This window comes from Lissotriton helveticus, chromosome 7 (genome assembly GCF_964261635.1).
Source record: "Lissotriton helveticus chromosome 7, aLisHel1.1, whole genome shotgun sequence".
In the NCBI taxonomy this organism is placed as follows: domain Eukaryota; kingdom Metazoa; phylum Chordata; class Amphibia; order Caudata; family Salamandridae; genus Lissotriton; species Lissotriton helveticus.
In genome coordinates this window covers 1047782733-1047807963 of record NC_136068.1, presented here as the reverse complement: position 1 = coordinate 1047807963, position 25231 = coordinate 1047782733, and the positions used below count along the sequence as shown (strand labels likewise).

The window sequence follows — 25231 nt, the reverse complement described above, 5'->3', positions numbered from 1 at the left end:
GGAATTCCCCATCGCTTGGGTAGAGGATGAGGTGAAATACCTGGGAATCCACATTAGCCGCTCGATACAAGACTTGTGGCTTTTGAACTACAGCACTGCGGTGGACTGGCTCGAGACCAAGGTAAAGAAATGGGTGGCCCTGCCGCTTTCCCTTACAGGGCGTATAGCCATAACAAAAATGGTTGTATTACCAAAATTCCTATAATTATTTTCGAACATACCCTTGCCGCTTACACTCTCCTTCTTTAAACGCATACGAACCGCACTTTTGGAATTGGTGTGGGCGGGCAAACAGCCTAGAGTTCAGTGGAAAGTTCTGACGCTGCCCTTCTGTCAGGGAGGCCTTGCGGCCCGGACTTTGAATTGTACGCCTACTGCGCCCAGTACCTGTACTACTGGCATCACCCGATCCCGTATCAGCCGCATGTGGCGATCGAGAAGGACATATCGGCGCCCACCCCCTTGACCGCGACGCTCTATCGTAAATACAAACGTTCCCCGGAGGACGTGGACACGGTGGAGACAGTGAGATGGGCCTGGCAAAATATTGCGAAGCGGGCGGAAATTACTGAATTATACGCCCCATCCATGCCGCTGGGTGGTAATCCGCTGCTGGGGCCATTGCAGGATGCGGCAATAACGGAGAGAGCGCGTAGATGTGGGCTATCGCTCGCCAGTGACCTTTACCCGGACGACACGTTTCTGACGCTTGACGATATGTGTGCATCGGAAGTACCTACGGCTTCTGAATTGCTCCTCTACTACCAACTGCGTGCGGCATGTAAGGCCAGATACCCAATGTTTCCGGCGGCACCCCCATCGCTTTCAGCGCTGGAGGACATATTAAGTAACAGCTCCTCGAGCAAGCTGATTACCCGGATATACAGAATTACGCAAGACACGGCGCCGTGGATACGTCCGAATTCAAAATCGCAATGGGAGGCAGAGGCGGGAATAAGCATATCGGACAAACAGTGGAAGTTCTGCTGCATCCAACTCGAAAACCTGTCGCCGAATTACAGGCTGAGATTAATTCATTTCAACTTCCTCCACAGAACGTATCGTACACCGGCGCAACTCTTAAAAATGGGGCTGCTATCTGAGGCTAGCTGCTGGAGATGTGGAGAGGAGGGCGCAACCTTCTTTCACCTAACATGGCAATGCACACCAATACAGCAGTATTGGGTAGTAGTGTTTTCGAAACTGGGACGCATAATAGGGGGAACGGCTAGATCCAGATCCACTCATGGCCCTCCTGGGTTTTGTGGCAAACATACCAAGTGCCTCAAGGAAACTAGCCGCATTGTTGCTCTTACTGGCGAAAAGGCAGATTGCCCTACATTGGAAGCGGGGGACACCTCCGACAACTGTGGGATGGATAAACTCGGCGATGTACTGTCGAGATCAACTGACCACATATTGGGAACTCCTTCCTCTGAGATCCAGACCTGCGGATATTTGGCAACCCCTGACGACCTGGCTGGCTGGGGAAGAGATGGACGAGTGATGCGACTGGTGAGGCGGGTGCGCAGCAGGAAATAGGAGATAGATAGATTGCATGGCGGACCGAGTGCTGTATGTGCGGAGGCAGTGAGGAGACGTATGGGTGTTGTGGCGGATGAGGATGAATGAGCAAGCACCGTGGGACTATGTAACGACGGTAGGGGAAGATGCATGACATGGGGTTTCCGGAATGACTGGTCCCCCTACCCCCCCCCGCCCCCCACCTCCTCTTGTACGACACTAAATGTTACTCTGGTGGTGTTGACATATCGCATTTGAATTGACTATTTGTTCACACCAATGCACATAGCGCTGTTAGTTTGGTTGTGTTGCCTTTACGGAATATTATGCTGAACGGATTGTACAAGTGTGTATAAACAGGACCGCAAGACTGGGTCCAATTGATGATTCTAATGCTGCCTGCCTCCGGGTTGTTGGCTGAATAGCGGTGTAAACACTTAAATCACTCAAAAAAAATTTGAAAATAAAAACAAAATTAACCAGAGCCTCAGCATCACAAAATGGATGCTGCTGCCACAGACACAAGTCTGACCTCCTGCTGCTGGGAGTCCTTCAAGCGAGGGAGGTTTGGACAATAGGTTTCCTGTCACAGTGAGGTGCTAGCACCACCCCAGACAGGCTATAGTGTATTGGGGCAGGGAGGGCTGAATGAAATGAGACACTGCCTGGGGCACACAAGGTGTCCCATGCATAGTCCGGTTCAAACCGGTGCTGGGGCACTCCAGCCCCAGCTCTGGCGCAAAACTGGACAAAGGGAAAGGGGTGTAACCACCCCCTTCCTGGGTCCCACCCAAAGGAGGGACCTAGCAGGTAATCCAGCCCCTAGATTTGGTATATAGGTAGGAGCTGAGTGCCAAGACTTTAGATATATCCTGACTGAAACTCTGATACGAAACTCTGGACCTTCGACATCCTACTCGACGTAGAAGACTGAAGAATCTCCTTTGAGGTCATGGAGTGACCACCCTGTGCAAGCAGGCACCATCAAGCGCTCAACGGTTTGCTTTGTCGTTGCTCCCGCCGGAGGCCAGGGCCTATCCATATTTGTGCAACTTTTGTATGTTATATTAAGTTACTTGTTATGCGCTTGTGCTCCTGTTCTCATAAAGAGTTCAGAGGGTTGTTTTAGAAATAAATACATATATATTTTGAATATATAACCTGTGTGGTGTCCTTTTATTTGGTATTAAAAGGATTGCATATGGTTAAACAGCTGGCTTCACATGCCCTCTTGAGTTTAGCCTAAGACTGCTTTTGTCCATGCTACCCCTAGGATAGCTGGTCTATAAGGTTGACTTTACACCCATCACCATAAGGGTTGTTTCGACTGGTGCAAGGTGCTCACTAGAATAGTGATCATCATATACCAGGCCAACTTCTCACAGTATAGAGAAAGGCATATGTGCTGGACAGCCAGAAAGATTAGTACGGGGAAAATACACCAATCCGTCTTATGGTATAAACTTCGGCTACGATGCAGTATGTTTCGACTGCAAAAGGGGAAGTCGCAATATCAAATGACTCAATGGCGATCTGTCCAAAACCGATGGTATTAACACCGGTGATGTCTTCACAGTCGATAGTGCCGGCAATGGCCAGAACTGCTTCACCGACGAACCTGAACTGCCCTTCGACAGTCAACATGGTGCATGAAGCCGGCCACAAATCATGCACTTCTGAAGGTCACACAGGAGCATCAAGTGATGGAGGTGAGGTTTATGTTGCCTCCTTTCTTTTGTTTTCCCCTCCTGGGAGTCCCCATTTGGAGACTGCGGAAGTTCAGTAGAGGACTTACCCTCTCATCTGCCTCCAGTGAGAATCTCCTCTCTTGCTCTGCTTTGAGATGCTCCAACTGTCTTTTGAGGCGTATTCCTTACCAGTCTTTAAAGGTTCTTTTCGACATTTTGTGACGGAACACACTAAATTTCACTCAAAAGCGTAGGTGAGAGACATACTACACAGTCAGAGTGAGGACCTGGGCAGCTTTCTTTCTCCCTCAGGAAGGGCACCTCAAAAAAATGTGAAGGCATTGTTTGCAAAAATCAGATTAGAAATGTGGGAAAACTTGTTGGTTTAGCTTGAGGGACTTAAAAGACATCATGAGAAGGCCAGAAATAAGTACTTACAAAGAAGAAAGTCTCAATGAATTGGGAGAAAATCTTTCTAACGTGTTCTAGGATCCAGTCAGTACGAGCTGGAAAAGGAGAACTGAATGAGAGTACAGTGCATGCTGGGTGAGGGAAACTGCTTAGCCCTTAAAAGAGCAGTGTCCTCTTGTTGTCCCAAGGCACTTCAACTTAGCAGGCATTCTTCTTCCTTTTTCTCTACTGTAATAAAGAGTTGCTCATTTTTCTAACCTGGAAAGCTGACTTTTGGTCCGCTAGGTGCTGCAATGCAAAAAGTTTTATTGTTCCCTAAACTGGCTATTCCAGTGAGAAAAACTCAGTAAAATCCTGCCTGCTGGACTCTATGGAGAAAACATCTAAATGACTTACTTTGAAACGTGGACCCCCAAATGAAGATTTTTCTATTATGCTATGAGGAAAAAAGTGTTCTAGGTTACATGCGCTTTGGCGGGAATATTCCACGTTCAAGTCCATTAGTAAGGATCCTACGATGCAGAAATGAGAGATACGCTGACAACGAAAAATAAAGAAAGAAAATATAATATACATGAGGAGTAACAGTAAAGAAATGTAGGCCTAAAGTTGAATAAGAAACACTGCAGTTACGACAGACCATCTCGGGACTGTTAGTTCTACTGAGTTTCTTATGCAAGAAAACACATATTACCCTCTTCTGCGGTCGAAGAGTACATTCACATAGCTAATAGAACTCAATCTGCTCTCTGCATCAGACCTGAACACAGATAGAAATGGCAATCCTCAGTTACTGCAGGAAATGAGTACTATTGTGTCATTAGAGAGAAGTCAATTACCCCTATGAACAATGTGTTGCATTAATGCCAAGTGTGAGAAACTGGTTTCATGCTTAAGGGGGGTGGAGTCCTACTCGAGCAAAAGCCACCATCCTTGTCAGGGTGAACACCAAAAAGTCACTAAATTTTCCTGTGCTTAACCATCTGCTAGCTTGGCACAAACGCAGTCAGGCTTAACTTGGAGGCAATGTGTGAAGTATTTATGCAGCACTTAAATAGCAATAAAGTGAAAACCAAACACAAGGAAAATCCCACACCAATTTAGAAAAATATTTCAATAAATTATTTGACACCCAAATGATACAAATCCAATCAGTAGAACCGAAGTAGGAACTTTTAAAGTTTAAAGAGTAAAACACTGCCTAAAGGATCAATGCGCCATCAAGGACATCTAATCATGTAAGACTGGGAAAAAGACAAAGGTTATGGCCAACAGCGACGGAGCACAGGTCGGTACACAAAGTGAATTGGGCCTGATCTCCACTGACCTTTGGACTTAAGTTCAGCGGGGTAAGACATATTTCTATGTGCCGCCTTAGTCTCTTTTATGGAAATCGAAAATCTCCAGTGGGACGAAGCTGCAGGCTGTAGCAGATGAGGGCTCCACGAGGCCAGATACTTCTGGCAAGTAGTTTAGGGTCTCCTCTCGGTTCTCAGAGCACGTTTTGGCAGGAAATGTTTGAAGTCCCTAGTTTTTTATTTGGACTATCTAGGGACCTTTATCACCAGTTCCAAGGGTCCAGGACTAGTGAGGCACGACTTGGAGAGTCAGGACTCACTCAGACTGGGTCCATGTTTGGGTTAAAGATGGTTAGAGCCAGTTTGGTACTGGAGGCTTTGATCAGGAGGCCAGCTAACTAGCCCTTGGAGTCATTCTGGAAGTCTTGAGCTCAAGCAGGAACACAGTTCTCAGGCAGCAGGGCAGTTCTCTGAGGGCACAGGAGAGGCTACAGTTAGCAGGGCAGTCGTCTTGGTGTAGCAGGGCAATCCTCTGACATACACAGCAGGCCACAAGCAGCAGGGTAGTCCTCTGAGTGTCCTTCCACAGGTTGAGGAAGTTAACAACTGTGGGTCTGACAACGCTAATTTTATACCTGGTGCCCATTTTGAAGTGGAAGAAAGTTCTGGAGTTTACCACCCACAGAAGTATTTGAAATTTCCTGCCTCCCTGCCCTTGTCCCAGTTTTTCTGCATGCACAATAGGCTAGTGTGAAGTTCTTTGGGTGTGAGCTGAGGCAGCGTTTTTGAAATGTAAGTAGGGCTGTTTACAGCTTTGCGCCCCCATCGTGACTTGGATGGGCCATCCTGCCAAACCCAGACTCTCTATTATGTGTCTGTCTGGGAGGAATAAGAAACAACCAATTACAACTAGTCATGTGGCCCATGAAAAAGGCTGCAGGCACCAAATGGTTAATACAAGAAAATGTCAACTTTCTAAAAGTGGAATGTTCAGAAATTAGATTTAAAATCAGACTTTAGCAAAATTCCAATTCCATAGATCCCAAACATGACATTTCTACCTTCTCCCAAACAAAGGTAACTATTTATTAAATGTAGTAGGGTAACCCAATGGTGGCCTATGAGAGGGGAAAACAATTTTTTTTTTCACTAACTGGACATGTAAAACTTAAAAGTACATGTCCAACTTTTTAAATACAATGCACCTTGCCTAGTAGGCTATTTAGGGCCTACCCTATGGGTGCCCGGACCCCGTCCCCAGTTCAGCGACTCCATCGCCGACTTCATCAGCACGCACACCCTGACCTCCACTGACTACATCCTCCTCGGAGACCTGAACTTTCACCTTGAGAACAACGACAACAACTCCACAACCCTGATCGATAACCTTGCCAACCTCGGACTGAAGCAACTCATAACAACGCACACCCACTGTGCCGGCCACACGCTCGATTCAGTCTTCTCCTCAAGCCCGCACGTCTCCGTCAGCCACACCACCAAATTCCTCTGGACCGACCACCGCTGCATCCACTTCGCCTGCAGAAATCCACCACACACCACCGCACCCAACAGATCCCCCACCGCTGCTGGAGCAAAATCACAGAAGACCTCACTCTCAGCCCACCCACCGAACCCTCCAACACCGACGACTCTGCCCACGGCCTCAGATGCTGGATCGAGGACTGCGCCAACACCCTCGCCCCGCCGAAGAAACCCCCCCACAGAGACACCAGCAAGAGGGCCAGCTGGTTCACCCCAGAACTCCTTGCCTCCAAGCAAGCCTGCCAGAAACTAGAGAAGGAATGGCACAATGAACAAACTACGGACAGCCACGCAGCACACAAGGACGCCATCCGCAACCACAACCACCTCATCAGGGCGGCCAAGAGGACCTCCTTCAAAGACCGCCTCGACAACAATGCACACAATAGCAAGGAGCTCTTCAACATCGCGAAGGAACTCTCCAACCCCAGCTCCAACACCAGCGACATCCCACCGTCACAAGCCCTGTGAGACTCCCTCGCCACCTTCTTCCACCGCAACATAGCGGACATCCACGACAGCTTCAACACCCAGACAGCCACAACAGACCATCCGTACACCATTGACCACGACCCCCTGCTAGCCTGGTGTCAGCGTGAGCGTCTATGACACCATCAAGACCATGAGCACAATCCACTCCGGCTCTCCGTCAGACCCGTTCCCGCACAACGTCTTCAACAAAGCAAGCAGCTCCATGGCACCCCACCTGCACAATGTCATCAATCTTTCCCTCAAGACCGCAACCTTCCCAGAGAGCTGGAAACACCCAGAGATCAACGCCCTACTCAAAAAACCTAAGGCAGACCCAAGAGACCTCAAGAAGTTCTGGCCCATCCTTCTGCTCCCCTTCCCGGCCAAGGTCATCGAGAAAATCGTCAAGACAGCTAACCTGATACCTCGAAGAAAACAGAATCCTGGACCCTTCCCAGTCAGGGTTCCGCAGCAAGCACAGCACAGAGACAGCCTCATCGCCGCCACCAACAACATCAGGACCCTGCAAGACAGCGGTGAAACCGCTGCACTCATCCCCCTAGACCTCTCCGCCACCTTCAACACCTTTTGCCACCACACTCTACACGCACGCCGCAGGGATCCGAGACAAGGCTCCTGAATGGACCACCTCCTTCCTATCCGGAAGAACCCAGAGCGTCCGCCTCCCCCATTCCATTCCAAACCCTCCGAGATCATCTGCGGCTTACCTCCGGAATCCTCCCTCAGCCCGACACTGTTAAACATTTACATGGCCCCGCTCGCACACGTCACCCGACAGCACGACCTCAACATAATCTCCTACGCCGACGACACTCAACTGATCCTCTCCCTCACCAAGGACCCCATCGCCGCCAAAGCCAACTTCTACGGAGGAATGAAGGCCGTCACCGACTGGATGAAGATCATCCGTCTGAAGCTGAACTCGGACAAGACGGAGGTTCTCATCCTCGGCTCCAATCCTTCAGCCAGGGACGACTCCTGGTGGCCGACGGCACTGGGGGCAGCCCCGACACCCACCAACCACGCACGCAACCTGGGAATCATCCTAGACTCAACGCTCTAAATGACCAAGCAAGTCAATGGCGTCTCCTCCTCCTGCTTCAACACCCTCCGCATGCTCCGCAAGATCTACAGATGGATCCAGACAGATACAAGAAAGACAGTCACCCAGGCCCTCGTCAGCAGCAGACTCGACTACGGAAACGCCCTCTACGAAGGGAGCCCCGACCAAGCTCATCAAATGACTACAACGCATCCAAAACGCCTCGGCACGACTGATCCTCGACGTGCCACGACACGGCCACATCACCCCCCACTTGAGAAACCTGCACTGGCTCCCCATCAAAAAGATACCCTTCAAGCTCCTCATCCACGCACACAAAGCACTCCACAAGACCGGCCCAGCCTACCTCAACAGACGGCTCCCCTTCTACATCCCCAACCATCAGCTACGCTCTGCCGACCTCTCACTCGCCACTGTCCCGCGCATCCAAAAAACCACCACCGGCGGGAGATCCTTCTCCCACCTCACTGCCAAGACATGGAACACCCTCCCACTGAGCCTACGACAGAACCAAGACCTGCTGACCTTCAGGAGGATACTCAAGACCTGGCTGTTCGATCAGTGGCGGCCCCCCCTCCGAGCGCCTTGAGACCCTTGCGGGTATGTAGTGCGCTTTACAAATGATTGATTGATTAATTAATAAGGAAATGTGATTCTTGGTGAAAGGATTATGTTGCCAAGTCAAATTGGCAATTACAGGCTGCAATTGCAGACCGGAGACATGTCTTATGGGGTTACTTAAGTGGGTGGCACAATAAGTGCTGCAGACCCACTAGTAGAATTTAATTTACAGCTCTGGGTATATGGTATTCCACTCTACTAGGGTATATGTAAATTAAATATGCCAATCAGATGTAAGCCAATTTTGCCATGAGATGGAGTCAGCACAAGCACTTTAACACCGGTTAGCAATGATAAAGTGCAAAGACTCCTAGGTTTGGTGGTGACCCTGCAGGGAGGGCCAATCCAACACCAAGCTACAGGTAGTGCTTTCTGCACTGTTGGAGTTGGTTTGAACTTTTTATATAGACTTTGCTTGAATCCAATCCCCAGGGAATCAGCTACAAAATTGTTTTATGCCTTCTTACATACTGTTGTTGTCTTTGGTGTTAAACCAATGTTATTCCTTCCTCATGGAAGCAGTTGCCTGTAGCTATAAACTCATTTGAGGTTGGTTTACATTTCTAGCAGTTCTCAGCGCTGAGAAATATGATATTCCATCCTCAGACTACATGAGTTAGAAACTCATGCGTCAGCGTAATGGCGGACCCAGCTTGAGCTCCGTCGCATCGCGGAACTCTGCCTCATTTATAAAGCTTCTTATCCGGCTGCCAAGAGTGCTGAGCGTCGGCTTTGTTTTCCCGAGGATGCAGTGAGTTGGTAGACCGCTTCTCGGGCAACGGGATACATTTGCTGAGCAGCTTTCACTTCTCAACTTTTTCTCCTGTGAGACGCGAGCGGCCGCCATTTTAGGTCGCTGCACTCGAGTCTCATTTTCCCTTCACACGCTGCCATTTTCTGCTGTTTTTTACTGGGAAATAATGTTTTTCAGCCATAATGATGCCCTTTCTTTGATGCCATGACTGCATTAATCTTTTCCTTGCTTTTCTTGGAGGATTTGGAATGCTTTTTACATTTTCTCCTTTGCCTCATTCCATAACTTTCTCTCCTGCCAGCATTCTGAGGCAATTGAGCAGTCCCTCTATCTAATAATACTGCCATTCACTTTCTGAGGGAAATTACTTGTGTTTCATCTGATACTTGTTGATTTTTGGAGAAATTCTTATCAAGCCTAAATGCGTGCTGCCTCCTTACACAAGCGCTACTGTTTTCTGCCGTTTTTCATGGGAAAACAAGTTGACATACATGCTGCCTACGTTTCTCTGCTTCAGTAATGCCTTTTATTGCTGCAATGATTGTATTCACCTTCTCCTGGCATTTCCTAGCGGATGTAGACTGTTTTTGACACAATGCATTTTTTCCTCTCCCTCATTATATATCTTTTTCTCTTGCAATGTCCAGCATTCTGAGGAAATTGTGCAGTCCTATGGTCTAATGGTGCTGCTATTTATTTTCTGAGGAAAATTACTTGTGGTTCATCTGGTACTTTTGCTCTTTGGAGGAATTTTTCAATATTAGTCTACTTTACATTACATATAACGGTCATTATATCTACACTAGTGTTGAGGTGCTCTACAGCATTAGTTGCTCCTTCCCTACTTTTACTCCTGCTGGTTATTCCCTGTACACACTACAATGGCTAATGACCCTCACACCGCTAGATCTTCTATATCTGGGACAAAACCGAAAAGACATAAAAATGACCCACCTTCTCCCATTCATTCTTCTCAGAATCCCATACTAGATTCAATATTGGATGAGGTCCGTGGTCTTCAACCATTTATGTCCACGACAAAAAAAAAGTTAAAACAGATTGAGGAGAGATCGATGGTTATGGAAGGTAAAGTTCTGGAACTGGAACAACGTGTTAGCGATCTGCAGGATGTCTCTTCTAAGATACCTCTACTGGAACAAGAAATTGTCAATCTAAAACTCCATGCTGAGGACCTTGAAAACCGAAATCGCAGCAATAATCTACGTCTTTATGGACTTCAGGAAAACATTGAAGGTGCAGACATGGTATCGTTTCTTTAAAAATTCCTTCCAGAACTTCTTGACCTTCAACCGTCAGCAAGTCCCCTCAATATACAAAGAGCTCATCGACTGGGCCATCTATCTCCTAACGCTACCAAACCACGTGGAATCATCATGCTTTTTCTCGAATTTACTGAGTTGATGCATGTGCTGAAGGCTGTAAGACTTAAACGTCGTCTCATTTGGTCTGGCAATAATCTTTTCATATCCCAGGATATCTCTAATGCAACAAATGCTCGGCGCAAAGAATTTCTTGCTTTGCATCCTCAAATGAGTCACCTCAACATCCAATATGGAATCCTTCATCCTGGTCTCTGCAAGATTACACAGGGTGGTCGGTCACACTCCTTTGATGACCTGGAAAAACTTAAAATGTATCTTCAGAATTTTTCATCTAATGGAATGGATACCACTACTTGATTTCTCAATTTTTTTGGCATACTGATTTATCTCCAGAATATATCTTCACTTAATGTTATCACTTTATATGTTTTTACTTCTCTTCTTGAAGCTCTATTTTTCTTTCTTCTCCTGTATACTTATTGCTGAGGTCCGTGCCCACTGGCGTCACCATGCTCCTCTGTTTTTGTCTCCTCTCTTTTTTACAGTTCTTGCTGCTATGCCTTGATCTGTTCATTTGCTTCTTTCTTCTGTTTCTTTTCTCTTTTTTTCCTCCTCTCTTTCTTTCTCTTTTGTCCTCTTCTGCTCTATCCTTTTCTATATACTTCTCTCTTCTAATCATCCCTATTTGTTCAATATTGTCCTTTATTATTTCTTTATTGTTAATGTATCCTGGTAATGTGGGTCTTTCTGTAGTATTCTCCATACATAATTTTTTCTTGTGGTGTGTTTTCTCTTGTAGTTATATCATTGAAGTGTATCAGCTCCAGCTATGTTATACCCTCCCTTCCCTCTATTATGTGTAACTTTGTCACGTGGAACGTCCGTGGTCTTGGGAGTCCAGTCAAAAGGCAAAAGGTACTATCTCATTTATCGAAACTTAATTCTCATATTTCTTTTCTTCAGGAAACTCATTGTAATGATGTGGAGTCTCAAGTTGAAAAGGCAATGGGTGGGCCAAGTTATTTTTTCTCCTGCTTCCAACAAAAAGGGGGTGTTGCTATATTGTTTCATAAAGCTTTGGCAGTACAAATTTTATCCACACAGAATGATGCTGATGGACGATGGGTAATGGCAAAGATTGTGGTACAAAATAAAACGTTAGTTTTGTTAAATATTTATGGACCTGTTAAGCCGGATCCTAAGTTTTGGAACGATATTAACATTCTACTTTATTATTGTTGCTGGTGGTTTCAACCAATGGTTAGATCCTTTCTCCGATTGATTATCCAATTGTAAATTTCAACCTGATAAATCTCATAAAGCTTTTCAATCGGCCATTGCCTCTCGTTCATTGTATGATGTTTGGAAGACTTGTAATCCTGATTTACTTGAATTTACTTTTTTCTCCAATGTACATCACACCCGTTCTAGGATTGATTATATTTTGACCAGTAAATCCTAGCCCCCTTTTATCCAAAAATCTGAAATTGGATCCATTTTTATTTCGGATCATGCCCCTGTTCACGCTGTTTTGGACCTATCACTTACCTCCTCTCAATGTAGCCGATGGAAACTTAATACTTTCTTATTATCAGACATGGTTTTTATCAAAGAAGCTACCACTTTTATCAATGAATTTTTTAGTATCAATGACCCATTGGATACATCTGTACCAAATAACTGGGATACTTTTAAGGCTGCGCTCGTGCCTTCACCATTTCTTATGTATCGAAAACGAAGAAATCCACACAGAAGAAATATGAAGATCAGCTACAAAAACACAAAAAGCTTAGAACATACGTATTTTACTTCTCGATCATCTGATGCCCTTCATGATTTGCTTAAAGCAAAAACGGAACTTAACAAATTAGCAACGATTGAAGCATTTAATATTTTGCTTAAAATTAAATCTAAATACCATGGAGGACAAAATAAAGCAGGTAAAATGTTAGCTAATTATTTAAAAATTAAATCTGAACGTAAGACTATTGGCCCTGTTTTTAATGAATCCACTACAAAACTAGTATCGTCAGACGAAGACATTGCTGAGGTCTTTCATGACTATTATAAATCTCTTTATTCTGACGATACATTTCCCACTAATCAAAATTTAAACACCTTCTTCTCAGGTCTCCCGTCCCCTCCATCTTTACCTGATGAATTTAACGCATTGGAGAAAGACATCACTCTTCAAGAGGTAACTAATACTATCAAATCACTAAAAAAGTCAAAAGCCCCAGGACCCGATGGCTTGTCTGTAGTGTTTTACAACACCTTTATTTCAATCTTTGTCCCCAAGCACCTCCAACTTTTTAACTCCTTTATTGCTGACGCAAAAGCATCTGGTTCTTTTATGGATGCCTTAATTGTTATAATTCCTAAACCTGATAAAGATCACTCTTATTGTAAAAATTATCGCCCTATATCGTTAATTAATTATGATTGTAAAATTTTTGCCAAAATTCTCGCATCCCGACTTGAAACTATCATTCCTCTTTTGATTAAAACTGATCAAGTTGGTTTCGTGAAGGGCAGATTGGCATCTGATAATGCTCGGATGTTTGCTAATATCATTTCTTATGGCAAAAAATGTAAATCTCCCCTTGCAGCCCTGTCATTAGATGCTGAAAAGGCATTTGATCGTATTAATTGGCAATTCATGTTTCAAACTCTCCAATGGTTTGGTTTTGGGCCCTCTTTTATTTCTTTTTTTATGTGGCGAAGTGTGACTCACTGGTTAGGAGAGGCAGACCTGGAAGCAGAGGTCAGCCTGGGACCAGGGTTCAATTCCCGGCTCGGCGGGGTCTTGAGTCCTAAAATGTCCATGGACTCGACAATTCTCGCTCCGGTGCCTACTTGATTCACGGGTTCACACTCTGCGACTCTGGGCAATAGCTTGCTTAATCTCCACAACGGCCCCTCGCGGCGGGATGCCTGGCTTTCACCTTGCGGATACCCTGCTGGGGTTATCTCACAGGGGAATACCAGGACAGGTTCCCTAAGCAAGCGCTTAGAAACCGCTCGGTGATTTGCGCTATATAAATTCCTGTACATTTACATTTATATCAAACTTTTGTATTCTTGTCCTCGAGCCAGTATTTTTTTTAATAATCACTTCTCCAAATCTTTTTCTTTGTCCAGAGGCACAAGACAGGGATGCCCCCTTTCCCCTTTATTATTTATCCTATGCCTTGAACCATTCCTGGAGCGCATTCGTATTAATTCTCAGATTGCTGGCTTCAAACATAACTCTGTAGAAAATAAAATATCTGCATATGCAGACGATATACTGATTTATATGTCTACTCCTGTTGAATCTCTCCCCCATTTTTTGAATGAAGTTAGATTATACTCTAGTATTTCTGGTTACAAATTCAACCTCTCAAAGACAGAAGTCTTGCCCTTAAACTCTACATGCTATCAGTTTATGTTTAGTGACACTAATTTCGCCTGGTGTCCTTCTAAAATTAAATACCTTGGCATTTGGTTTTCGTCTTCCCTAAATGATACAATTAAATTCACGTTTACTGCATTAATAAATAAAATCCAATCGCTCCTCCTTACTTGGTCACCCCTGTATCTTTCCTGGTGGGGCAGGTTAGATACCATTAAAATGATGATTGTACCTCATGTTTTATATACATTGTCTATGCTTCCTATCAGAATTCCCAATGCATATGTTTCTAGAATTAACTCTACATGTACAAATTTTTTGTGGAACAATAATCACCCAGGAATTGCTCTAAACAAACTCAAACGTCCTAAGGATGAAGGTGGTGTGCGTTTCCCAAATTTTAAAGCTTTTCATTCAGCTTTTTTGATTAAACAATCTTTTGCATTAGCTTATGATTTTGTGGACATTCCTGTTCCCAGTTGGGTCCTTTTTGAACGCTCCTTATTTAAAGATTTCTCTTTTCAACATGTAATCTTTATGTCAAACTGCACCTTTTTGTCCACTAGTCCGGTTTTAAATACTCCCGAACTTTATTATATAACACTTTTTCTAAGGATTTTACTCCACTTCAATGTTTTTTGTCCTCCACTGTATGGTATAATAAATTTCTTAAATATAAAGGTAAATCATTTTACTACAAATACTGGAAAGAAAAGGGTATTATTTTTGTTCATCAGTTACTGCACAACTACTCTATTGTATGGATGTTAGGTGTGTCCCTAGTCATAAACTCATCAGGACCGCTTAGATGCTTTAGTAACCAGCAGCAGGAAATTAGTACCACAACCTTGTAAATGTTCAAGAGCTAAAATATGATGGCAATCCCTTGTTAATGCTAAGTTTGGGACAGATCATGGTGTTTGCCCATGCTTGAAGTATGAACAATTAAAAGTTGCTTAACCCCTTCCATGCTGCCGCGATTCTGCTCCTGTGCTGAAGATTTCAACGCGGGTGAGGTCATGACGGTCCCCAGCCGTCATCAGCACACGAGCACTGTAGTGCATGACGGCTGGGGGCCATCATCAGCATGCAAGGGGTTAAATGCTCTAAACTCAAGCAAAGAACCATTAGGTGCTGTAAAGCCTTATAGCTACAAACTCATTGTGTCTTCTTTTTATGGTGTCCATAGGCATAAAGTGACATTGTACCCCCAACCTCACCTTGGTATGGGTGCAACATTCCATCTTTCACACGCACTGTATCATCTGGCTGCAGCTGCAATGACAAATCTCCAACAGTGGCCACTAGCTCCGTGAAAAAATTGGCAACATCACGGCAGTCCCGTAAGAACATATATCGATCCTGACGACTTGTGAAGTACGAGTCACTGAGATTTGCTCTAAATAAAGAAAAACAGTATTTAAAGTAAACAAACTTGTAGTGAGACACACATATAGTTTAAATGTTGTGGAAATATGCATACACCACTTTGCAGTTATGAATTTCAGCATCTGTGACAATGTTGCACATTTGGAGCCTGTCCATACAATCCCTCGGCGCACACAGGGAAGAAGCACATTATAATTTACTTGTTAAGTATTAAGTGGAGCCAAAATAAGGTTTCTGTTTCACCTCCCCTCCCAGGGCTCTAGGTATAATTTCATCTTAAAACAGGGTTATAAATTGAATCAACATATGGTCAAAATTAAAGTTTCATTCCTATTGCAGCAAATTAACAAGACCAATTTCACAAGGCGATGAGAATACACAAGCGGCATCATAAAATGCTACACACCCTAAAAAGCTACATTCTTGACCTTGTCTTCCCAACATTACCAATAATCCAATGCAACCCACCCATATCCCTGACCTGGATTGGTCACTTTGTCATCTGACTCCTTGTTCAGAATCCTAACAACAAACCAAAGTCAACACAGAGGAGAAGACCAAACCTTCAGATCCTTCGAAGACTGGTACTCTAAGATTTTTAGTGACAATAAACGATCCATCTGCAGACAGAAAAGAAAATGGAAGAAAAACAGAACTCCCAATAACCTCATAATACTGAAGTAGCTCCATGCAACAGGCAGACAGCTTATCACATTAGCCAAAGCAATGTACTTTACCATTACCATCAATGAAGCCACACACAGCAGGGACATAGTTTTCAAGACAATCAAACCATAACCCTCTGCCAGATCCACCTATTCCTCACTCCACAGAAAAGTATAATGGATTCAACCTCTTCTTCAGTGAAAAAAACAAAGAAAATCTGACAACACATTAGCAACACCAAGCCTTCATTATATACACCCACCCCTTTATGCAGACTCCTGCAATGGTCCGTCCTCAAAGCCCTAACATCGATCTCGCCAATACTCAACTCCCTTCAAACCATTTTTTATAGGGATGATGTCTTACCCTTGTCCTTTAGCAAAGTGATTTATGGGGACGCTACTTAACCCCTAATAACGATTTTCAATGCCTCCCTCACTCAAGGTATCTTCCCAGAAGCTCTTAAGGCAGGCCAGATTTTCTCACTCCTTAAGATTTTTTTTTTTATTCACTATACCCTGATGACCTCATCACCTACTGGCCCATCATTGAAAAAACAAGCTATGTTTGACTCTAAGAGCACAACAATGCTCACCATATCATGCAGAACTACCACTCTAGCTTCAGCTGACACTACACCACAGAGACTGCTACCTTACAAACCATGGACAATGCTCTCTCGAGCAAAGATGTAGGTGAACCCCTGCCTTCCGATACTGCGAGATCTCTCAGCTGGCTTTTAAACAGTTAATCAGCAAGCCCTCAAATATACCCTAGACTCTAGAATGGCATCCACTGTCTATGTCATTCACTGGTTCGCCTACCTTTCCAATAGATATCAGTTCATTCACATGGGCACCTACAGGTCACAAAAGATCCCCATCATGTATGGAGACCCCTAAGGTTTCATACGGACTCATGTTATCTTCAACCTTCATATGGAGCCTCTTGGTGATTACTCACAGATAACAGCATGAAGATTCCCCAATATGCTGCTGATAAAAAAACTCTACAGAAAAGTTTTTTCTGATTCAGACATTCACCACCTCAGACACTCGTAGCTGTACTTTGCCTCCGTGTGATTTGAGCATCGATTGTTTCCCTGCTTGTTTGCTGACCCAAGGGACCAAGAAGGAATTGGAAGCGCCTGTGAGGCTGTTCTACAACAGGGGCAGGGACTGCGAGACCCAGGCTGCAGCGCAGGACCAACAGAGCGCACCTGGAGTCTCTTCCCGCCCCTGCTCCTCACTGATTGGCTGTTTGTGTCAGAGCGGCCTGTGATTGGCTGCCCACTTCTCTAACAGCTCGCGGCCCCCGCTTCGCGGGAGCCGCTCGTAGCTGTACTTTGCCTCCGTGTGATTTGAGCATCGATTGTTTCCCTGCTTGTTTGCTGACCCAAGGGACCAAGAAGGAATTGGAAGCGCCTGTGAGGCTGTTCTACAACAGGGGCAGGGACTGCGAGACCCAGGCTGCAGCGCAGGACCAACAGAGCGCACCTGGAGTCTCTTCCCGCCCCTGCTCCTCACTGATTGGCTGTTTGTGTCAGAGCGGCCTGTGATTGGCTGCCCACTTCTCTAACAGCTCGCGGCCCCCGCTTCGCGGGAGCCGCTCGTAGCTGTACTTTGCCTCCGTGTGATTTGAGCATCGATTGTTTCCCTGCTTGTTTGCTGACCCAAGGGACCAAGAAGGAATTTGAAGCGCCTGTGAGGCTGTTCTACAACAGGGGCAGGGACTGCGAGACCCAGGCTGCAGTGCAGGACCAACAGAGCGCACCTGGAGTCTCTTCCCGCCCCTAGCTCCTCTTATAAATACAATCAGCTGACGCTTAGCGGGACGCTTAGCGGGACGCCGGGCTAAGCCCGGGCAAAGGGCGGGCCGTCTGTGGCCGTCCGTGGACGACCGAGGACGGGACGGGCCCCCCCCTCTTTGGTTTCCTTTTTCTCGGATCCTGGTTTCCACTTAGCCTTTATTTAGCGAAATATTTGTAGTTGCATGTGTTCTCATTCATCTCCCATGAGTTTACTGGGGATCCATCTACAACAGTAATATCCTCAACGATATCTGCGACGCTACAAGAGATTTACAAATCTTAACGACGATCTGTAAATAAATGGGTTTTAGGAAATTGAGATCCCGGACAGTATACATGAAAAGAATGGGTACTGAAAATGCAGTACGAAATTCCACTGATAAAGCTATAAAACAAGGTCGTTTAACCCATACACCAGCAATTAGTGCTTATTTCTCTGCACTCTTGCCCAAAGAGAATCCAGATCTACAATCGCTAAGTAAAGAAATAAAACTTAGTGTAACAGATTCCGTTGGGGACATTGAAACTACTCCAACGAAACCTAGTCTACAACTCAAAGAGGAATGTCTGGAATTAGACCTAAGCAACAAATTATCAAGTACCCCGAAAGATCTTCTTTTCTCAGATCATGAAACGACCAAACTGGAAATCGTAACACCTATAAAAAGCAGAGGGAGTGTAACGTTACTCGACGATACAAATATCAGCAAACAAAATATAGCGATAGAGAAAACAGATCCAGGAACAAATAACAGTATTCAGTTAAATACCTCCTCACCTATCGCTTTGCTTGAACTTTCCATGGACCCCTTCAATCTCAAAAATAACAATAATACTGCTGATATGGCTCCTCCAGTGTCTAAAGCTCTATTTTCTCTACAAGAGATATTGGAATCAGTTCTCTCATTTCTCGGAAACATTCTTGAAAACTCCGACCAAACTTTGGACGTCCAAATAGGCATCTTAAAGCATTTGGTAGAAGAAAAAAAGAAAAAAGATTCTTACGAAGCAGACAAAATCAATATGTTACTTAAAACCAATCCTGAGCAACATGACATATTAAAAGTCCATAAAAAAACTCAAGAGAAAAGAATGCGTGACTTTGGTACTCAAACTGTAGATATCCAAACACAAGAAAACCATAAAATCGATAATCCTAATGATTCAGTGATATATTCTTTGAAAAAATTATTTAAAGAAAAACATGAACAAAAAATAAAACATTTCTCAATATTCACAAAAACCAATGGAACGAACAAGCTTACTAATACAAACTCATCTGAAACTCAGGAAACAAGAATAAATACCAGTAACATATTGAGTGAAGGAAATGGAGAAACGCTAACCACTAAGAAGCAGGAAAATAACATAGTAGTTGGGAAAAGAAGGAGGAGAAAACCGGAAAGAAGGATCCAAAAACGGAAAAAACGTAAATTAAAATTTCAAAAATCTGTTATTTTACGTAATTCTGAAGAAGTACAACGTGACGCCACAACAGAGTCCCAAAATGTAGAAAAAAGTGCAACCAGTAAAAATCCTGAAAATATGGTGTCTTACTTGGATCCGACAGTAAAAGAGTATGTTCCTACCAGACATTTTATGCAATCAGATCAAAGCAATAACAATCTCTTAGAAGAAAATAATAGTTACTATAAAAAGGGGGAAGGGCCTCCCTCTAAAACTCTTCAGATTGAGGAACTCTTTCCTACTGATTCGGCTCCACTCAATAGAGGAAGGATTATAAATTTATTACGTCACATAAGATCTTTACATACAATGGCTAGTAATGAAATTGATCTTGTGACCTTCCCCAAAAAAGAGAATAATAAACTGTCAACTGTAACTTTTTGGTCAACAGTTCTTCCAGGCATAATACTCAATGAGAAAGAGATACTCCACAAACATGGATATGATGTAATGGAAATTGCAGAATCAAAGGCTTATAATACCTCCAATGGGTATAAAGCCCAATTACGGGCTATCTCCAACTCACAAGTCAATAAATACCAGCGAAATAATGGCATGACTGAAGATCGTGACACCATAAATCCAGGAACCCACTCTACAGGGCATGGTAATGATAATCTAAAAATTCTGGTGAATAAAGGCCATAGGGCAGTTTGGTACAAACCTGTCAAGGAATCTGAAGAGAACACTACTATTGAGTCTTGGGCTTGGGTCTCTGAGACTCTGAATAGCAACAAAAACCTTAACATCAAACAACATTCTGTTTAGCACGGGACTAAGAATTATATCTTGGAACATCGCAGGCAGAACTAAAAACAAATTGTCCATGGTCATGAGAAATCCGCCAGATATACTGCTTCTACAAGAAACATGGGAAACTGTATCTTTCACGTCTAAAGGGTATTATGTATATGAAAATCTAGCAATATCCACCAAACGAGGACATGCCAAAGGTGGCCTGGCCATTTTGTTGAGGGAGGATTATCTGTGGGCACAGGAAATAATAGATACGAAATCTGAAAATTTGCAGTGCATTCAAATCTTCGTAAAAAAACATAGCACTGCTTCAACACAGGCAATTCTACTTTTTAATGTCTATGCTCCCCCTGGGAAAAAATATGATACTATATTCCTAGATATAATGGAAAAAATTATGCATATAATGGAAAATTATTTCTATTCATCTTTTATAATTGCAGGCGATTTTAATAGTAAAATTTCCAACTCCGAAATCAACAGGTGGGCAAAACTATTTATAGAAGAAGGTCAGGAAACTATAACCCCTCAATTCCCTGAGGGTATACTAACCGACAAAAGAGGCAATAACTAATCTAAATGGACTAATACTGAATGGCACTGTTGAGGGGGATATCCCAGCAAAGTACACTAGACGAGGTCACGGGACTCTATCCATCATAGATTACATCATAAGCAGCATGGATCTGCTGGATACTGCTTCGTATCTGTCTAACCACTTCTGCCAAGAGAGTGATCATGCACTTATGCAACTAACAACAGATTGGATACCAAAATCTTCCCAACCCAGCCACATTATATATCATGAAAGTACTGTCATGATAAAAAGCGAACAGAGATGCATCTTCTGGAATTCCTCGACCCTGGATAAAATCATGACAAAGATCGATCATTCCAAGCTTCTAGCGAAAAGATTCTCTAAAAATCCAATAGAAAACTTTGAATCTATAATTAAGGATTTTAAAAACCTCATACTAAGTATGGTATCATTGGGTGCAAAAGGTAATGATAAAAAGAAGGGAGGAAAAAATGTATGTACCTCTAAGAATTCTGAAGTAAAGAAAAAATTAAATAAACTTATACGCGCCCAATATATGAATTTTTCGCCTACTATAAAGAAGGAAATAAACAGATTGAAAAACCAACTGAGGCGCGAGAATCAAAAGGAAAAAAGAGCTTTAGAAGATCGAAATTGGGTCGATATTCAGATTGCTGCAAATAAATACAATCAACGTAAATATTGGTCCTTAATCGCAAAAATAACTGGAACAAAGAAGAAATTACAATCCATCCCGGTCCCTCCGAACGACTGGGAACTATATCTCTCAGATCTCTACAAAGCAAATTTAATAAAACTAAATGTAAGTAGCAAGGTCATGAATGAAGAAAAAGATGAGAGTTTTTTATTACAAACTACAGCTATCTCGGTTGAATTTAATATACGCAAAGCGAGAACTACAGGAGCCTCTGGTCCGGATCAGATTCCAATTAAGGCGTTACAAGTCGCACCGAAGGAATGGAGCAAGTTGTTATGCCCTCTTTTTAACTACATCTTCGAGAGCGGCCATGTACCAAAATCTTGGCAGGGGAGCATTATTATCCCAATCCATAAGAAGGGAAGCAGAATCCAAGCCGGAAACTACCGACAAATCGCACTCATGGATGCTGTTGGAAAAGTGTTTGCAGCAGAGGTACTAGACCGCCTGAAAGAATGGGCCTTTTCGTTGGGTCTGATACCCATGTGTCAAGCAGGCTTTAGGCCTAAGCATTCGGTAACAGATAATATCGCAGTTATCCAGGTGATCCTTGACAAATACATTACTCGAAAAGCCCAGGTGGTCTATGCTGCATTCATCGACTATTCAACGGCATTCGATCGGGTAGATCGACCAACTTTATGGGAAAAATTAAGGAGGCTTGGAATCCAAGAACAACTGCTACAAGTAATAATAAGCCTACATACCAATACCTGGTGTCAAGTCCAGATGGGGGGCGAAAAAGGACTTACAAAAAGAATCAAAACAGAGAACGGATTAAAACAAGGGTGCCTTTTAGCCCCGCTCCTATTCTCCCTCTACTTAAGTGACCTGCCTCATCAACTGCAATTTGGCTCTAGTTTACCTCCGAAGATAGCCCAGCAAAGTATAATCTCACTACTCTATGCTGACGACATAGTACTACTAGATCTTACCCCTTTTGGACTGCAAGCATCATTGGACATTCTGTACAAATACTCGAAGGAAAATTATCTAGTACCGAATATACAGAAAACTAAAGTGATAGCCTTTTCGGGAAGAAAACAAAGTGCCAAGCATATCTGGAAGATTGGTGGAGATAAAATAGAAGAGGTAGATAATTATCCCTATCTCGGAAGGATCCTCTCCAAAAACTTGACAAATTCAATACAGGTATCAAACTTACAAAGGAAAGCTGATATACACGTCTCGGCTCTCTTGAGACTTTACAGTGCAACAGGGAATAGACATTTCTCTGCACTGTTAAGCACATACAGAGTAAAAATACCACCTGTACTATCTTATGCGACGGAGTATATCCCCATAAAGCAATGGGTTTTCATGGATCGAAAAGAAGGGAAAGTTCTAAGAAGGATCATGAAAGTTTCTGATGCTGTACCTGTTCAGGCACTGAGATTAGAACTATCAATCACAAGCTCTTATGCCATAGCTATCGCCAATGTAATCAGGTGGGCCTACAACCTGTTACATGCGAAGGAGAACACTCTAAGGTCAGTGTTGCAAAAAGAGTCTTTTGGGGTAGAGTCTAAAAAACAAATCTTTTTGGAAAACTTGTCTGTAGCATTTCAATTGGCACAAATTAACACAGAAATGCTGCTTACTTGGTCGCCGACACAACTAAAATTGTTCTTAAAATATTTTACCCCTAAACTGAGCTATGAATTGGACTGCCTACACTGCAACAAATTAGCCACCTACAAGCCGTTTGTGGATGCACTTGAATACAAGCAAAGTCTGCCTTATATTGGGTTCACCTTGACACACGGCGTAAGGAGAGCGATTAGTATGTTCCGATTGGGCATTCTACCAGTATTGGCATATACCTCAAGATGGCTTCCAGGTGGATCTCCATCATGCTCATTGTGTGCAGGGGGTGACCAGACTATAGAGCATTTACTACTTGTGTGTCCTAATCATAAAGTAATCTTAGCTCGTACAAGATACCTTGATCCTATATTTCGCTCCTGTAGAATTACAAAGGGGAGAGATCTCTTAGTTTTGTGTAGTCAACCTTTGAATGAATTTGTTTGCTACAATCTGTACAAATTTTTAAAACCATTTTTATCTTTGTATTAATACAATTGCATTTTTATACATGTAAAATGTAAATAACTTTTTTGTGGTCCTCTGACGAGTACCAATACAAATAAACTTTTTGACTTTGACCACCTCAGACACTGCCTAATCATCATCCAGACCCGAATATCAACTGCATCCCTGAAGCTAAACCCACCCAAGACAGAATTTCTGTTATCTGCCAGAAACACCAAATAATATTACAAACCTGGCTAAATGACATGACACCTTCAAACCCCACTGCACTACAAGTAACTTGGATACCATCTTGGACGCCAACCAAGGAACATGTTGGCAAAAAAACAAAAATGGCCTGATACCGGCTCCTGCTTCACATCGCACCCATCCTGACAGATTTTCATTAACAACCTTTGCCTACCTGCACCATATTTAAAACCAGCGGCATCATTTACAAAGCAATCATGACCAACACCTCAGCATATCCTGCAGACAAGCTCACCATTTGTAGTGGTTCTCAGCACACCTGCAGCCAGGACACCAAACAGCTGACCATTCATCTCTTTAAAGAGCACTATATCACAATGCATCAATTATCTCCAACCCAGCTACCTCTCCTAATGCTTGCAGACGTTATGCTCATCTTTGACCATGTGCAGCGCTCTCCTGCCTTTTTGCTAGGTTCCCGCAAAAGAAATACCATATGGATGCAGACATTTAACAGGAAATGAAGTACAGAAACCTAGATATTTATATTCCCAAGTATAGACAAACTGTAATTCAGACAACATAACACTTTTGTTCTAAAAGTCTACCATACAATGAACAAAAGTTCCAGTTTTTTCTGGTGTTCTTTCTTGCTGCACGTTTGTTAGTCCAGACTAAGAGCCTTAACTAGAGTTTGGTAGAAGTCCTGCCTGCTCTATTTAGGGCATCTACAGGCCATATGTAGTTTAAATATAGCAGAAAGAAAATCTTCAGTTGTTTGGCAGATGTCCGCATCCATCACATGCTAAATAAGTCCTTTAGTCTGGGCTAATACTCTGTCAAAGAGAAATAATACAACTGGAACTCAGCTTATTGCATGCTAGAATAAAAAATAAAAAAAATATTGTTTTATCTTACCTTGCTTCTAAGATTGTGTTAAAATCTTTAAGTGAATTGAAATATATAGATCACCTTTACACTTGACTTTCCTTCTTACATTCTGTTACTATCACTTGCCATATAGCATAATAAAAAGATTACTTCATAAATGGTGTGGGTGAACAAACAGAGCATTGTGCCACTCTATGGATGTCATATGCACTTTGGTACTGTAGAGCAGCCTTGTGAAGCCTTCGGATACATTGCGTTAATAATGTCCTGTTCAGCCATTTACTTCAACAAACAGCCCTCTGGCCTCAACCACAATTGCTACAAAACTGTGTCTGGAATAAGGATTGCTTGAGCTGAAGCTATGATAGTTTGTAGTCCTCGGTCCATGTTTGAGCCATTGCTATATCCGGAAAGAACGCCATTAAATAGTGATACATTTTCTAGAACAAGGCCCAGAAGTCAGAATGCTAGATCCTCAGGCACCAAGGACTTTGTCAATGTACCAACGCAAGACAAGGCCAGCAGGACTGCAACCACCACACAACCAAATGAGCAATATTTAAGTGAGATGTCTTTCAGGAAACAATGTATCCTAGGAGACACTTCAGAGACAGTAGTTTGTGGA

General features: G+C 43.4%; 1 protein-coding gene across 5 annotated transcripts in view; it reads right to left on the bottom strand.

Annotated features, from left to right (window-relative positions):
• Nucleotides 1-25231, bottom strand: part of PGS1 (phosphatidylglycerophosphate synthase 1) — a 649148-nt gene that overhangs the window by 412872 nt on the left and 211045 nt on the right. For all 5 annotated transcript variants that reach the window (XR_013598742.1, XR_013598743.1, XM_078653897.1 and 2 more), the window contains exon 6: nucleotides 15351-15529. Coding sequence is in view for 3 of the 5 variants with exons in the window: in XM_078653897.1 (XP_078510023.1) it covers nucleotides 15351-15529 (179 nt within the window). In the remaining 2 variants the exon portion in view is untranslated. The remainder of the gene's footprint in view (nucleotides 1-15350; nucleotides 15530-25231) is intronic.